General features: G+C 40.7%; 2 protein-coding genes across 9 annotated transcripts in view; one reads left to right on the forward strand and one right to left on the reverse strand.

Annotated features, from left to right (window-relative positions):
• Positions 1-631: 631 nt before the first annotated feature.
• Positions 632-4213, reverse strand: ankra2 (ankyrin repeat, family A (RFXANK-like), 2). The gene is made up of 9 exons (XM_067485263.1): positions 4076-4213; positions 3424-3775; positions 3149-3307; positions 2992-3057; positions 2667-2764; positions 2443-2568; positions 2231-2297; positions 2007-2087; positions 632-1632 (listed from the first exon to the last, which is right to left on the reverse strand). The coding sequence occupies exons 2-9, from the start codon at positions 3707-3709 to the stop codon at positions 1577-1579; spliced, it is 939 nt and encodes a 312-aa protein (XP_067341364.1). The 5' UTR covers positions 3710-3775; positions 4076-4213; the 3' UTR covers positions 632-1576.
• Positions 4214-6698: 2485 nt separating this feature from the next.
• Positions 6699-16583, forward strand: part of arhgef28a (Rho guanine nucleotide exchange factor (GEF) 28a) — a 37823-nt gene continuing 27938 nt past the window's right edge. For 3 of the 8 annotated variants that reach the window (XM_067485258.1, XM_067485260.1, XM_067485259.1), the window contains exons 1-4: positions 6702-7970; positions 10231-10285; positions 15434-15578; positions 15666-16043. In XM_067485258.1, the coding sequence (XP_067341359.1) occupies positions 10253-10285; positions 15434-15578; positions 15666-16043 (556 nt within the window). In that variant the 5' untranslated portion in view covers positions 6702-7970; positions 10231-10252. Of the gene's footprint in view, positions 7971-10230; positions 10286-10454; positions 10635-15433; positions 15579-15665; positions 16044-16583 lie in introns of all 8 variants that reach the window. The other 5 variants (XM_067485254.1, XM_067485256.1, XM_067485257.1 and 2 more) reach the window with 4 other exon arrangements.

Below are 16583 nucleotides of genomic sequence, written 5' to 3' on the forward strand. Positions count from 1 at the left end.
CTTTTATACTTAAGGTAGATTTTAGAGCATGAATTTCAACTTGAGTAAAGAATTTGAAAGGGTAGTACTACTTGTAGTGTTTTTTTGTTTTGTTTTTGTTTTTAAGCAAGTACTTGCAGTTTTACTAAAATACTATCGCCACTGCTTAAGGATGGCACAGAACTGCTAGCATCAAAAAGTATTTTTGGAAAATCTTACTTACATTGCCAAATTATTGCTGGTCATTTATTTTTTCGTCAAGGCTTCATCATATTTCAAAGTTGTATTTTTTTTTTGTCCCATACTGGTTTTGTATCATAATGCAACTTTTCATTGTAAAATTCAAGAGGTTTAATTGGCTTAAGTTTTTAAAGACTTTAGAAAAGCAATCTAAATAAAAATATTGCTTTGGAAATTGCTGGAAATAAAATGTACCTGAAAATAAGCGGCGAAACAAAGCTTCATCATAACCATGTCTTAGAATAAGTAACAATATTTCACTGCTGCATAGTTACAGTACGCAGTTTTTGCAATTCGCTAATTTTATTACTTTCAACAACTGACATTTATTTGAAAAAACTTTTCAATTAAAAAGGAGACAAAGTGCATTTTCCATCATTTTAAGGACAGATATTAGCAAGGACTCGTCGTAGGCAGTTTAAAAACTTTTTTAATTAAATTACAGCTTCATTTCATTGAGTATTCAGTAAACAGTGGTTTGAGCTTTTGACTCGCAATCAGATAAATATCTGTACAAAATGATGACGGATAATGAGGTCAGTACAAGTTATTTTCTTGATACACCATGCAAAGAGCACCACAATAACCATGTGGGACATTTAAATAATTGTGTGGACATTAGCACTATACAAAGGAATAAAATGGAGTAAATCAGTGAGGATTTTGTCACTTTACAAAACATCTAAATTACTACAGTAAACTGAATGCAACTAACACAATGTTCTTTGACCACCACACGTCGAAGTCAACAGTTTGTGGCACAGGATCTGTGCTTTTTGCTTTGAACTTGTTTTAAAAAAACTTACTGTCTTCTGCAGTGGAACAAAATGTGCTCACTATGAGGACCAGACACTATGAACGTGGAGCAGTTCCACAGATTATATTAAAATTGCTTTAAACGGTTAATTATGGTTAGGTTGGTTTAAAGCACACCTGAATTAAAAGAAATGGATGTAACGGCTAATGACAGTAATGCAATGGAGGACATTAAAAGTAAAAACAGAACCTCTGTGATTAGTTGAAGTACAGAGGTGGAGAGCAGTGCATATTGAAGAACTCAACCTTTCAGTTTTAAAATGTGTATCTTGATAAAATGTGCTACTCCACATTCAACGTGAAAAAGTGCAGCTTAAAATAGTTTCCAAGAGTGGTAAAATTGAAAATCCACACAGCAAAAACCTTTGTGTGCATCACAATGACAAAGTGTTAATATGAAGCCACGACGATAATGACAGGATGCTGCTGAAATATCAGCAAACGGAACAAAGTGTCTTGTTGGCCGACAGCCTGGGAGTGCTACGTGATTGTCCAGAACCTAGCGCTGTCCCTCAAGTATTTTTTTACGAAGTGTCACAGTTTATTCTCGGATTCCCATCAGTAGCTTCAGTAAGTGTCCCTCCATCACCTGTTGAACTAAACAGATAAATGTACTGTAATTCATCGTACGATGCTGCATAGAATCACATGAAAATATCTGCCTTCCAAAGGGACCATCCTTTACACTTCAAGGGACAGAAAGAAACAATTGGATTATTTTAATGAAGTCTTTCTAAGATACTTTATAACCATCCAAAATTATCACTGCACCACTAAAGTATTGCATCTGTATACACAAACTGGTGAGGGGTCCTGAGTAGACATGACTTTCTTACAAAGATTACTCAATTTAAATAAAAATTCATTTTGTTCATATTATCAAAAAAAAAAAAAACAACATTATTTAGCCTATGAGTACCGGCATGTACTTTAGCCCTAAATGTAAACTCATTTGTTTATTTTTGACATACCATTCCGGTGGCCCATAGCCACGGCCATGTCCATTGCATTAAATCCAGAATCTGACTCTATGGTTGGATCGGCACCACTCTCTGTAGGCCACAGAAGCACACATATAACCTCTGTACTTATTGATGTTAGACACAATACAGAACATTTCCTAAACACATAAGCATATAAACTATATGCAGTATCTGACGATAGTTGTAGTTTTCAGTCAAGGCCCTGCTCTCACCTAGTAAGAGTTCGACACACCGCACGTGGTTTCCATGGACAGCGTACAGCAGAGGGGCTCCTCCGTTCTGAAGCCCACAGAGGTAACGTCACAACAAATCACACAGATTATCATGTACACAGGGATTACAAAGTGAGTACAAAGTGAGGGGAGTATCTCCCCTATATCAATTTTCTACTTGTCCAGAAAACATTAACTCTCAATACTCTTACCCAGTCATACTCATTGACATCAACACCACAGTCAATGAGCATCTTTACAATATCAGTGTATCCCTTACTGCAGGCCAAGGACAAAGCGCTTTCCCTCCCTTTGGCAAGGAGGTTGGGGTCAGCACCCTACAGCAAATAAAGACGCACAACTACTACTTAAGAATTCTCCAATACTGGGGAAAAACACGAGCTCCAAATAACACAGAAAGTAATTGTATACATACATTTTGGAGCAGAAACTCAACAACAGCAATTTGTCCATGTGCAGCTGCCCACATTAAGGGGGTGAAGCCTTCCTCATCTTGGAGATTGATCACAGTCTCTATAAAAAAAAGACACATATAAAAATAAGTCAATACACTATCGCAACCTAAATGTTTACCACCATCCATCATTTATACACAGTGCTACTTTTCTTAACGTTTAGAAAAAGGTATGGCACATATTTACTGCATTAACATCTATACTGCTCTTAATATATATAAGGTACCACATCTTGTGATTTATCTGAGTGATTTATCCCAAACATTTGCTGGATGGGTTTGCTACCTTGTTCAATCCTGCTGGCCAGAAACACCATTTCTCCCTGGGCTGCTAGTTGGTGAATGGACAATGCTGAAAGACCAAACATGCAAGAATAGTACTGACAATCTCAACTTAATGACTCATGATGACAAATGGGAGTTAGAATAACTGTGCTACTTACAATGAACCAAAAGAGGTGTGGAAGAAACCTCATTACCACGGTGTTTATTAGTGAGCGTGGTGGACTGTTTGATAGGGGAGAAATGTTTGGTGGTGGATGGTGTGTAAACGTGACGCACTTGTATACCTGGGGAGGGTGAAGTCTGGATATTGCACTCGGCTGAAAGAGAGGCACAGTATTTGTTGCATCACGTTACTAGGAGCAGACATCACTGCAAGGTAACCTAATTAAAATATGAACAGAATATATTTTTGCTACATAAACATAATTCTCACCTTTAAATAAAACCGAAGCAACCTCCAGATCAGAGTTCACCTGGTCCTGGATGTTCTTGCTGTCCTCCTCGTTGAGCGACTTGACAAATCTTGAGCAAACATTCATGTCAAAGCGGTTGGGCAGGATGAACTTGATGCCCATGGCCACATTTTGGGTGCTTGTGTCATCTGGGCTTGCGCTTACCGACTGCTCAGTCTTGATGGCACTCAAATCTGGCATTACACAGATGCCCTCCATGTCCTCAGAAACAAGAGGACACGCCGCTGACCCATCTGAAGCGGACATTGCAACGTTGTCCTTAGTCTGATCACTAAGCTGTCACACTGAGGTTAAACTAAAGCCATTGCACACCTAAAAAACAAAAGGAATAGTGAGACTTTCAACATAATGTAGCATTTATGTATATAACACGTATCATTTTTCGCTGAGTGTTAACTGGATACACACTAAGCTCAGCACAGCAGGTACTGATGCTTATTACCCTTCAACGTCTGTGTATCTTAGCTATCAGTTAGCTAGCATGCTACCTATTGTTATCATAACCTTTCGTTAGCCAGACTAAATAACGGTAAGTCGTAAATCTAATCACGTTAATACATTAAATATAAACACCAATTAAGACCATTTTCATAAAACAAAAGCATTTCCTACTAGATAAAACTTCGTTTTCCTTAAACATGTTCACATAGTCATCAATCTCATTTCGGTGTTGTCATTGCTCCGTGCATGCGCAATGCGTCGCGTCCGCAACGGTGTGCATCCACTTTTAATGTCCCTCTGTTTTCGTATCTAGTTCCAGCAAACGTCCAAACAGACGTGCTTATTTAATTATCTAAAACGATATCAATAGCATTAATGATTAGTGTTTTTTCTCGACACACTTCTTTACACGCTGTTTTAAAAACGTCAGTGTGGTTAGAATGAATGAATCTGCACCGCCTTAGCATTTACAATTCAACATTTTATTGTGAGAAAGCGTATGAGCACAGGACCTTTATCGATTAGACCACAGGGACAACAAGTTTCACCTATAGTCCCTCTGCCTGAGAAACACATCTCCAGCCTTATTGACGGGTGGTGATCAAGGGTTTTGAAAAGCTGGTCCAAAGTCACATAACTGCAAGGCTCCCACAAAGTCCTGACCCACACAAGAACAACAACAGAGGCTACTGTGGCTACTGCCCTCCCTGCTGCGCTGTCCCACCTGGAGCAGCAGGGGAGGTATGTGTGTTTGTGGATTACAGCTCTGCTTTTAATACCATCCTTCCCCACAGACTGGTAGCCAAACTGATGGTTCTTGGAGTTCCATAGTCCACCTGTCAGTGAATAAAAAGTTTCCTGTCTGGTCGCATCCAAAGGGTAAGAGTTGGCTCTCACATCACCACGGCCCTCAGCCTCAGCACCGGCTTCCCATGGGGCTGTGTGTTGCGCCCTTTGTTATTTATTTATGTTATCTTATTTATTGTTTATTCTATCCTGTTTTGCACCTAAAGGCTCCCATTTATTAGCCGGCTATTGAAGCAAATAATGCTTTTGAAGCCTGTGAAATTCTCACTCATCTATCATTTTTACCTAACCCACACACACAAATTAACTTCAGCACGTGATTATTCTCAGTGTCCCTCAGGGGGATACACTTCAGTGCTCTCAATCTCTTTGCTTATCACTTGGTTCAACTGTAGAACTATGAAACATTGCATATATATACATCTTTACACCCGAAAAACAGTTTTTATAAAAATCAATAATAGGGTTGTTTTTATCCTGGCATATATTAGTCAAGCTTGTGGGCTGCAGCAGCCTTCGAGAGAGAAAACATGCTCTTAAAAAAAGGTCTGAAATGCTGAATGGGAGAAAAACAAGCTAAACTTTCATGATATTATGCATGACAATATGTTCTGGTGCAGAATGTGCACAAGGATATGGGAATAGTGTAACTGTTAATCCAAGGACAATATACATAAGGACACCACTTTGCAAGCACTTGTTTTTGTGACAAAAATGTACAAAGAACACAAAAAATATGAGTAAATTAGCAGAATTCAAAATCCTCAATCTCTAGTTAAGCAGAGATTTTTTATGATGTGTTTGAGGGTACAAGAGGTGTTATAGAGGGGGAGTTTGTTCTAGTAAAAATGTACACACAGTCATTCATAAGTTGTTATTCTTGGCCAGTGTATGCACTGCCTCTTCAGAATGAAACTGTTTAAGCTGTGCTGGGATAAAGACCTTTCTGTGCGTCCTTTATATCTCTCATATTAGTGATTTGGTTTCTTGCTTTTTGATGCCTCATCACAACACCAGCCACTGTGAAAAAAGACAAGAATGTTTGTTCTGGGGCCTCTTTGTGCGCAGTTGTTGTTTACTTGTTTGTTTGTTTGTTTGTTTGTTTGTTTGTTTGAGTCTTTAGTAAGGAGGTCATAGGCCATGGCTCGTCCACACCGCTCTGATGACAACAGGGGGTCTCGGGGATGAAAAGATTCCAGGTCAGTTGCATTGAGGAAGTTGTCTTGACTTAGAGATCACATGCAACTCTGGGCTCAGTCTCAGATGCCTTGTTCTGGCAGCACGGTAGTCGCAGTGTGTGCAGTGAAATCCACAGTGTGTTGCCTTTGCCATCTTCTTCTGAGTGAAATGAAAGGACTTCACCAGATTATGCACTATATTATATGTGTGTGTCCACCACTCAGTGGTTTACCTTGCAAGTTATTTTTTAAAAGCAAATGTGTTATTTAAATATACCTGGGATGTAATATGGAATCATTCCACAAGGTGGCCCTATTGTAGCTTCTGTCACTTTTCAGTTTCCTTTTTACTCTTGTCAACAGAAAAAGTAACACACCACAATGTCATTGGTGAGGAATCAGACTACTCTTAGTGTAACAGCCTTCTGGGAGACTGATCTGACTGATGTTCTTCCCCTAAATGATCCGTAATCCTCTCTGCTCCTTAGTTAAGCAAAACTGTGTGTGTGTGTGGGGGGGGGGGGCTGTAAAATGAACTGAGATTGCTGACTGTGTGAAAGAGACTATTATTGCAGCCTGTCAGCCCTGGCTTCTTTGGAGACATCTAGTCCGTTGGACATTTTTGGTCAGCAGCATACGTGTGGGAGCCGGGTAAGAAAACCTTCTTTCCTGTATCATTGTCTCATTGTGGTTACAGTCCAACTGACACATGAAAGACAGCACAGCTTCCCCCCCCCCCCCCCCCCCCCCCCCCCCCCCACACACACACACACACACACACACACACACACACACACACACACTTGTTTCCTTCTTTCAGTATACTAATTTTTACATTTTGATAATAATCTTCAAAAAATGTCACAGATTTACTGATGTTACCATACAAGGTTACAAATGTTACTATCTTGGTGGTGTGGTTGATAGAAATGTTCAGGTTCAAGATGAATTTTGGGAAATGTAGGATTCAGTATTAGTGGAGCTTGACCAGCATCTCAGGCTCTTCTGCTTCAGTTTGGACATTTGTTAAAACACTCTGTCTCTTGTGAATTCTCCAGCCTAGTGAACTTTCCTGACACATGCAAATCTTATTACTCATAAATTATTTTACTGTGACAGCCTAAATACACATAGTGACAACTCCCAGCCTCAAACATCTCTGTGTCTATACTATTATTATCTGTGTCTAACATTTCCTACTGTAGAAATTGAAATGCAGTTCTATAACTCAAGTAAAGTCGTTAGGTATCAGAAAAATATAATTCAGTATTCACTAGACAGAATCATAGCTTTGTTGTATATGTTATATTATTTTATCTAATTATTGATTTTTTACAGCTAAAATCTAAATGTCCGATATTTAATTTAAATGGATACCTTATATAGCCTGTTATTTGATGGTCACGTGTTTTCTGTGCAAGTGCTGATACATAAGGTGTAATCTTTCCCTCTAAAATGTAGTATTTAGTACTATATAATGGGAATAGTAAAAATAATGGTCAAGTGCCTGAAATTTGCTCTTTGTTTCCACCACTGCACAAACTTTGTGTTGCCAGCAGCAACAACATGCAACGCTCCAAACGTGATAGTGACGTAACTACCGCTCGCTTCTGATTGGAGGAAGTTTAAATTAGAACTGCGTTAAAACTGAATTACAAAGTGTCCACGGAAATACACAAAGCCTTTAGTAAAACTGTGAAGTATATATAAAGCCGGAGCATGAAGTTGAAGTGAAAATACAACCATAATACGACGTTGTTTTTTTTTTCCTTTCACGCTCCCCGGTGCGTGAGGGGGCTGGACCTGAGGATCAGGCTGCAGCAGCGGCAGAGAGTGGAGACAACTCCAGCGACACCTGCAAAGACTGCAAAACTCCCAAACTCTCCTGGAACCAGGACGCGCATGAAGCTGTGACTGTACGCGGCTCCGGGATGAGAAAAGCTTTACCGGTCACGACCATCATTGTTATCATCGAGTCTCCAGCACCAGAGGAAGTTTAAGCAGGTTTAAAGGTGCACGATAGTCTTGAGTTCAGCACAGCCCGGAGCCACGACTGAAAGCTGAGAGGGCAACGGCAGCAGGTAATGGAAAGCTGAGAACTGAATGGCAAAAGCCTCGAGTGTAAACAGTACCGCGCATGGTCGTTTTTAATTTGGCATCTTGACTTGATCCGCTGGTGTGTTCACAGGCAAACTGTAAAACTGTTTCCAGCCCGGCGTTTGGAATCCAAACCTTTTTCACCCTCTCTCGCTGTTTAAAAGTGAAGTTTGCTCTGATGGATCCGCTCAATATTCATTTGACTGTTGTGTGGAGCTTTTTCACTTCCCGGTTAAAGCGGTAGAGGTCACGTATTGTTCCCTCAATGACATGTTTGGGTGCTCCTAATACTTATTATAAAAAAAAAAAAAAAACTTGTCTTCACTTCTTTGTGTAGCCTATGGTTTATCCACACGTCCGTCCTGTGTCTGGTTTCCCATGAAGTCTTATTGAAAAAGAGGCTGTAGTTCATTGTTTGCAGCCTGTGTTGATCCCTGCCCTTGACAAACACGTCCTTATTCACATTTGTGTTATGGATGTTTTCACACCGCAGCATCCCACGTCATCACGTCACTGTTTTCCTACATTAGTTTTAGTATCTTCTTCTCAGCAGTGTCGTCCTATTTATCTCTTTACACCAAGTAAGTGGAGTAATCACAGGCTGAAAGATTTAAAAAAAAACACCTTTTACACACAACCCGATGAATTCCTATGTGTGAGGAATTACAATGTTCAATCATGCATCATCTTAAAACAAATCAAAATCAGCTGGCTGGCGTATAAACATATTGCCATCCCATTGATTAGTTTCACAAATCCTTTTTGACAGCCTGTGTTCTCTTGTTATGTGCAATCTCTTTTCTCACGCTCTGCTCTAAAGTGCGTGGCCACCAGCCAGCTCAGGTTTCGTATTCACAATGAACTTGTCAGAGGCTAAAGTCAAGCTGAGGACAATGACTGACATCAAATTCACCGTAGGCCAAAAAAAAAAAAAAAACCTACAGGATTTCAAATTGCATGCTTTCTATTCGAGGTGTCCTAATGTTGGTGGCCTGGTCAACTTGTGGTTATTTTTGCTCCCAGGTGATTCAAAATTCGTGTTTGTATGTAGGGAACTCAAACCTTACTCTGTTTTATTCCTTTCTTCGTGTAGATTTGGATTAAAGGATATCAGAATATGCTGGATGTGTTGGTTGAGATACTGGGATGTGACCTGCTAACATGGGACAATGTGTATCCTACGTTGCGACACATAAACCTTCTTTTGTTCCACATTTCAATAGTGTGACCCCCATTGATGTGTGTAGAATTAAAAACAAAGACAGACACCCAGGCCTCTGGCATCGCACTTCGCATTTGATGAGACGTGTTTAGACAAAATATTATACTACACAAACATGATAGTGATATGACTGTTTAAACCCTAAGGATATCAGTTAGTGAGTGTTTCACTGTTAAAGCTCTGAATCCTGCTCTTGATGTTTGCCTGTTAGGTTTCATAGAATAGCATATTAACGCAAATTCAGTGGATGGTGCCTACTGGCGTTACAATTATGATTTTTGATGTCGTATACTGTTTCTGCGGTGAGCGCAAACAATTCAAAGCCTTGATTTTGCTGTATTTCTTTAATGTATGCGTTGGCATTAAAATCGTAGAGACTGCCCCATTAATGGATTCGTGGGTTGATGGAAGACTAATTGGAAACTATTTTTATGACTAGTTTATTGTTTATGCATTACACAGTTTATGTGAAAACAAAAGCGTAACGAAGAGGCATGGTGGAGTGGCACAGCCAGGGGAAAGTGCAGCCCGCAGAGCTGATGACACTGTGCAGCGTTAAAGTCATGCACTATTCACAGCTGAGCGTGAAGTCACAGAGGATCAGGTGTGTGTACTGACGATACAGTTACTCGTTCCTCTGCTGCTGCAGCCAGCCTGAATAGTCGGACTGTGTAGTAGCTGGCACAGTGTCTCCCATGTTGATCTTGATGTTCCGAAAGCGCGACAAGAGGAGCTTTACACCTTTTGCATCAGAACTTATTCAGGCTGCAACACATGTGCTCCTCCTGTCTCTGGCTATAAAGGCATTGAGAAATGTTGTAGACTTTTTAAACTGTCCCAAATAAAATATTACAAGATATATTAAATTGTGGAATATTTACTCCTGTAGCAGTTTCAACTTATATCTGTTTTATATGTTAAACTTTGCAAATATTCACATCTTTTGACCAAAACGGACACAATTCTGAGGGATTTGTTTGATTTTACCATGATATCAGAATAACATAAGTATTCCTCTGCAGGCATTTGGTGAATGGAGAGAAAATGGAGGTGAACAGAAGAGTGGTGCCTCTATATGTAAGTGTTTACACATTTTGATTCTCTGATGCATTGGTGTTATAATAAGGGGGGTCGATCTAGATCAGTCTCCCACATTTTGACCAATGCGTATATGCACGTGTTTGTGTGTTTTCCCCAGAATTAGGGCACTTTAACCTTTCCCTCTCCTATTCCTCTACTTTCTTAGTTTTGGCTCTTCCTCTGTCCGGTGGGTTACTGGCAAGCCTTGTTTCATAGGTGAAACTCAAGTCAGGAAGACTTTAGTCCCTGGGGAAGCCAGACCTTACACAGCCCGTTCACCAAATGACAAGGCCCACTGAAAGCTTCCACAGTGATCACGGGAGCCGCAATAAGAGAAGAATATTTGGTCATTGGCTTTTTGCTCATTGGACTCCTTTTTATGAATTAAATAAATGCACCTTATTTGTGTTGGAAAGCGTGTGCAGCTGTGTTTGAAATATGGTTTCAAAATCCTTTTAGACATAGTAGGACTTTGTTTCTGCCTGTTCCTCGCACTTCTTCCTTGCGTCTTACTTGCCCCCATCAATCCTCCATATCTGCCGTCTCTCTCGTTCAGTCTCATTCTCTATTCTCCTGTTTGTGTGGAAGCGTGGGTGGGCCAGTCACTGAAGCGTTGCCAGATTTCTGTTTTGCTGTGTCAGAAGTTCTACACAGGGTAAAGGGGGCTTGTTCCAGTCCACCCCCACTCATCGAGGCTGATTGAGGACCCATCCCAAACCGAGGCATGGGAGTCATTACAGGCTCTACCGTTTACACATACACCTCTACATTAAGAGGAAGTTGCGTCTCCACCCTCTAAGGTCACAGCTCAACAGGGGCGACTCTCGGTGTTGAATGAGATCCAGATTTCAATGCTGGGCTTTGTATAGGCAAGCTGCGGCACACTGCTGCGATATAAAGGCTGTTATTGTCACATGGTCAGTAAAGTTTTATTGCACACCTCCACACATACACCACTGTGTCAGGCCCTTGGCAGATACCATTAGACCAGGTCAATGGATAAATGGCTGCACGGGCAGCAAGTGTGGGAGTTCCTGTGCTTAAAGAGGTTTTATTTAGCTCCACTTCAGGACTTTTTGCCAAAGTGATTTTTTTTTTTCTTCCAGGTGTGTATGTGTGAGTAAAACCGATGGCCTTGCAGGAAGCCTGTGCTTATGTTGGTGAACGAAATGTGACAAGTCAAAATCTTAAGTGAGATATACACGATAGATTTGGTTCCTTTTTATGGAACACCAACAATTAAATATAGCTCCGACTATTTGATAAATTAGGTATTATCTTTTAAATGAGCCGCTGTTGGACTGGATATGTTGCGCTTATGGCCGCAGCTATTAGGATGCCCCAGCTCATTGGTTTGAGCCTAAACACCAGCAAAAAGGACATTTCCATCTTTGTACGTAATTCTAATTTACCAGTGTTAACATAATGACATACTAAACAATGGCATCACAGACTCTTTTAAACAGCTAATTTCTCTGTACATTATAGCTTTGTGTTGACCAATGGATTTGCTGTACCGTGTTTTCCGGCAGGTGTTTGACGTCGTTCTCATTTAAAGGCTGCTGTGGTGATTGTGTTTGTTGTGTTTTTGTCATATAAACCAATACCAAGCCTCACCCTGCCAGGCATTTATTGAAAAGCCAGTTAATCATAAGAAGACCTAAATAAATATTTCCTCTTATTACAACAGCTTTCATAAATATTAGAGACGTGAAATGTCAACATCCATCTAATTACCAGTTTTAGTAAACAGGCAGAAAATCCAGGACCTCGTTTGTGTCATTACGTAACAGGGATTCTATACTTGGCAGCTCAGTCCTGTTCTTTGACAGGAATTCTTTGTGGCACCATCCCACTTTTTGTATGACGTGTACTAGTTATTAGTATCATTTGCACAGCACGTTAAATCAGAGGTATGTGCCTCAGCTGAGTATGAGAAAAAAGCTCGAGTCCAGTGCTAGTTGTCATCCTGGGACTCCAGTGAGATTCTGATGTGCTGAGTTTCTTTTAGATCAGATTTCACTAGCTTACATGTTCGTGTATAGAAATATTTCATGCTTGATGTTTGAATGTTTATGAAATGGACTGAGTTTGTGTAATCGTTCTTGGCCCTCCAGTTGGGTTTTGATCAAAGCCAAACCATTAAGTTCTAATTAATTGTAGTAACTGCAACAGAAGGATTTGAGCACGTAATGGCCGAATGAGACAAAGTGTACACTACCCTGCGTATGGTGTCCCCGTTGACTTCAGGAGGTCTTCTCAGTAGGAGGATCGACTTTGAGCTGTTTTTGGTGTTGTTGTGGCAGTGATCTTGCTCCCCTGACGTCACACGCGTTGCACTCGGGAGATTGTGGGAAAGGACTCTGGAGCTGAGGACTGCTGGTTTCCAGGAGACCACCAGCTGCAGTGTGATTTTGTTCCCCACTGATTTGACAACAACATGATAGAGATTAGAAAAAAAGCTCACTGCATCATGGGATGGCATGTTGTAATGAGAACAAATATTGGAAAAAATACCCACCAGTTACAATTTTTTTTATAATAATGTAGAGTAATTCTTACAGCTCACAGTTGCCTTTTATTTGCTGTTACATATGAGATAAACCTCATGTTTATGTTCCATAATTGAAACATTATACCTGAACAGAAGCCGCCCATATGGGATACATGAGGTAAAACCACGAGCTGTTGAATATTTTATTGTTACTGGATGCCATGCCATGATAACGCCATAAATAAAAACGGCCGTAGATCACATCAGTCTGATGTAATATCACAGCCCAGCTTCCTCCTTCCTCATCCCCAGGGCAGAGGAGACACAGTTGGGCGCAAACAAATTCTGTCTATTAGATTGTGCCTCTGTGAAGCAATATTTTCGGAGGATGCCGCAAATTGTTTGGACGAATAAGGTCGAACTACAGCCTACTCGGTGGAGTGAAAGCAATATTAAAAGATATTAAAATGGCACAGGCATGTTTCTTTATGGTCAATCCCCAAAACATTACACAGCAAATTTGGGGAATAAATAAAGCTTCATATCATGTCTGTTTCATCAGAATATGACTTATCATGTGACAGGCAATTGGACAAAATATGGAAGAATGGGCATGTATGAGCCAAGCAGGGTTTCCCTCTGGTTTGGTTTATGTTGTGTATTTTGAGGTTAGTTAGATTAAGACGTGTATGTATAAGCGTACTGATGATGTCATTAATGACAGCATATGGCTTTGATGTTTGCCTTTATAGTTCATCTAATCAGTTGTCAAGGTAACAGTGCATAATATTGGCTTGATACCAGAGCGTTATTGAAAGGAACAGACGTGGACAACGATAGAGACGGTAACTGGAGCAAAGGAACTGACTACAAGACAGTGGCGACTGCAACAAGGTAGGACTGACAGGTTCAGTGTGTAGCCAGGGAGGCTCACGGTTTCTTACCGTGTTCTGTGGATTTAGGAATCACTTTGATGGAACTGATTGGTGAATGTGTTTGTGAAATTACTATTCGTAAATGTGTATCATAGACTAAGTCCGTTATCTGCTAACTTGAGAAATGTGGAATTTAATAAATGTTGTGTTTTGAGTGGATAATTGTTGGCCTCAACAGCTTATAATAGGTCTAAATTTATTCCAAAACATAAGAGAGCAAAGTCCTCCCAGTGGAATTGTCAAATTTTAATAAAGTAAATTAAATTCTGCAGCTTTTAAAATCACTGTTTCTAGCTATATTGGTTTGTGAGATATCAGGAAGGCTGCACAAACCGCAGGTCGACCTCTTATCTTTCATTATGTGGAAAAACAGTCGGCGATAACACTAACAATGGTAAGTGTTCAGTGTGTGGCACTGTAGCCGACCACTTAGTGTGCACAGCAAGCTGGGAAACTGCCGCTCGAGCCATTATCAGTCTAAAGCAATAGCCTGCAAACACAAGGGGCCAGAAGTATTTCTATCTCCAAACCATTTGACTCGACTCAAATAGCGCCTCTTGAAAGCTACAAGAGTTTAAACGATGAAGTTAATAAAAAAAGGATTTGATATCAGTTTTACTCTTTGACCCCATTCTAGCCCAATTTTTTTTTACTGTTTGGTCATGGACAATGTGGCTTCTATTTATGAGGTTGTGCAGAGAGAGCTTTCCCCTGTAATTATATAAAAAAAGATGCATTTTGTATGTACATCTATCTTACTAAAATGTTACAGTAATTAAGAACAACGGATTTCTATGCCCCCAAATACGGTACGTTTGAACACAATGGCCTTGGCCCTAATAAGTCGAAGATCAATTGCTCCCATTTTATCCGGGCTCGGGACCGGCACCAAGGTGGCCCTTGGTGGCTGGGCAGGGCCACACCTGGTGGGGTGAGGATTTGAGCGCGCGGTCTTCTGCATCCCAACCCACTGATCCACCAGGGCCCCCTTCCCTTAGCCTTAATAAATACTAGGGATGATTACAAACTAACCCGCCTGTGTATCCAACCCCAGCTGGGCAGTGAGCAGAAGAAAACATAGGCATATTGCACAAGCATGGAACCTCAAGTATGCAGTCCCTCTTGAACTGGAAAGCTAGTACTCACCCTCTTGTAAATGTCAGTCAGGAGCTGAGTTAAAGCTTGGGGCTTCTGGTGTTTGCTAAAACCAATTAATGTTGAGAAGACATACACAAGATTTTTCTGTCTGATTTGTCCTGAGTGGGTCTTTGGGGCAATGCAGGGAAAATCTGAGTGTACATGAGGTCAGTTAAAAGAATAAAGAAACAAGGTCAGTGATATAACAGAAATAATGAATCTCATTATGAAGATTTATTAAAGAGACACTCAACTCTCCCACTGTGGGAAAATGACGGTTGTATTTCTTCCTGCTTCGTTTTTCCCTGCTGCCTATTGTTCCTGCTTCCATCCAGTATAAGTACAGCAAACTTTGGGAATCTGACTGAAGAATAGAAGGCATCAGCAGGATAATTGGAAATCAGACATCTTCCTACCAAGGAAAGGCTCCTTAGTGCACCTTAAACCAGAGCCATTACAATATCATAATTCAATGCATGATGACCGTAAAAAAAAATGATTGAAGGATGCCTCAATTCTGGTGTGAGTCATTGAGATGAAAGAAGATGATATTTATGGATTTTCTTTTCCTTCTCTCAGGGACAGATGGAGGCTTGTGTAAGATTACAAGCCATTGCTCCTGAAGACGCAGAGCTTTATGTTGCCGTGCAAGGCTCTAGGCTTACACATGTGACGGCAGCAAAAAGAGGAGATGATGGGCTCACCCTCTGCTTCACAGTTCCCGGTAGGTCCTTCAGTCAGGTTTCTCTTTCTTTGTTTTATTGCCTCACTACCTTCCGTAGTCTGTTACAGTTTCCTCTATCCCTCACAGGCCATGACCTTGTGGAAGATGTCTTTGTCACATCCTACTATTACAAAGACGACAATGTCAAGCCAGGTGTGGGCGATGCATGTCTCGAGTACCTTAGGGATGATGCTCAGGAAGTAGCAGAGTACATCAGTGCACACAGCGACAAGCTTGATGCACAGAGCTACCTGGAGGTCGTGAAGAGATTTCCCATGTTGGCACGGGGAGCAGATGAGGAGCTCTCTGCTGGACAGTCAGACCACGTCGAGGAGGATGTGCGGTTCAGGCAGCGTTCGGGCGATGACTCTGGTCTCAGGCAGCTGGATGTGAAGATCACACAGGCCTTGGCCAATATGGATTACCCTCAGCAGTGGAAATTCACTGACAGTCAGCCAAGAGAAGGTAATGGAACAAGGAAGTGAGAGTGTAAGTCTCATTGGGCTTTTTTTTTTGCCAGAGGTAATTTTGTCGACAATGTGTCACTGATGCTTTGTGACACTTCCAAACCAAAAATGAAACCAAACCAAATTCTATTTTTTATATTTTTTGCTGGACAAATAATTTTAACTTCCAAATCCAAACCTGCCTGTGTCTGTGTGGATTAATTTGAGCTTCTCAGTCGATGTTAAACCTTAAATCCGAGAGGCCTCGACAGGTCTCAGCTCACTTGTCTTACTTTGTTTTTCGTGCTTCCTGGATCGTCCATAGAGGTCAAATGTCAGGGATTCTGCTCTGCTCAGCAGACATGAGGAAACCTTTTGGACAAGTTGCAAAAAGTCTGCAACGCTGCAATTTCCCAAGGTTTTTACATATTTTGTTGTTGTAGCAGTTTTGTATGAGATGTTTCTAAAGCCTAAAGGGTTGCTTAAACCCATAGGAAGAACTACTTTGCTTTTGCAGTATAGCGAAGAATTCTGTCTACTAGGATCTTTTAAAATTTTT

The sequence above is a fragment of the Channa argus genome, chromosome 18 (assembly GCF_033026475.1).
Source record: "Channa argus isolate prfri chromosome 18, Channa argus male v1.0, whole genome shotgun sequence".
Lineage (NCBI taxonomy): Eukaryota > Metazoa > Chordata > Actinopteri > Anabantiformes > Channidae > Channa > Channa argus.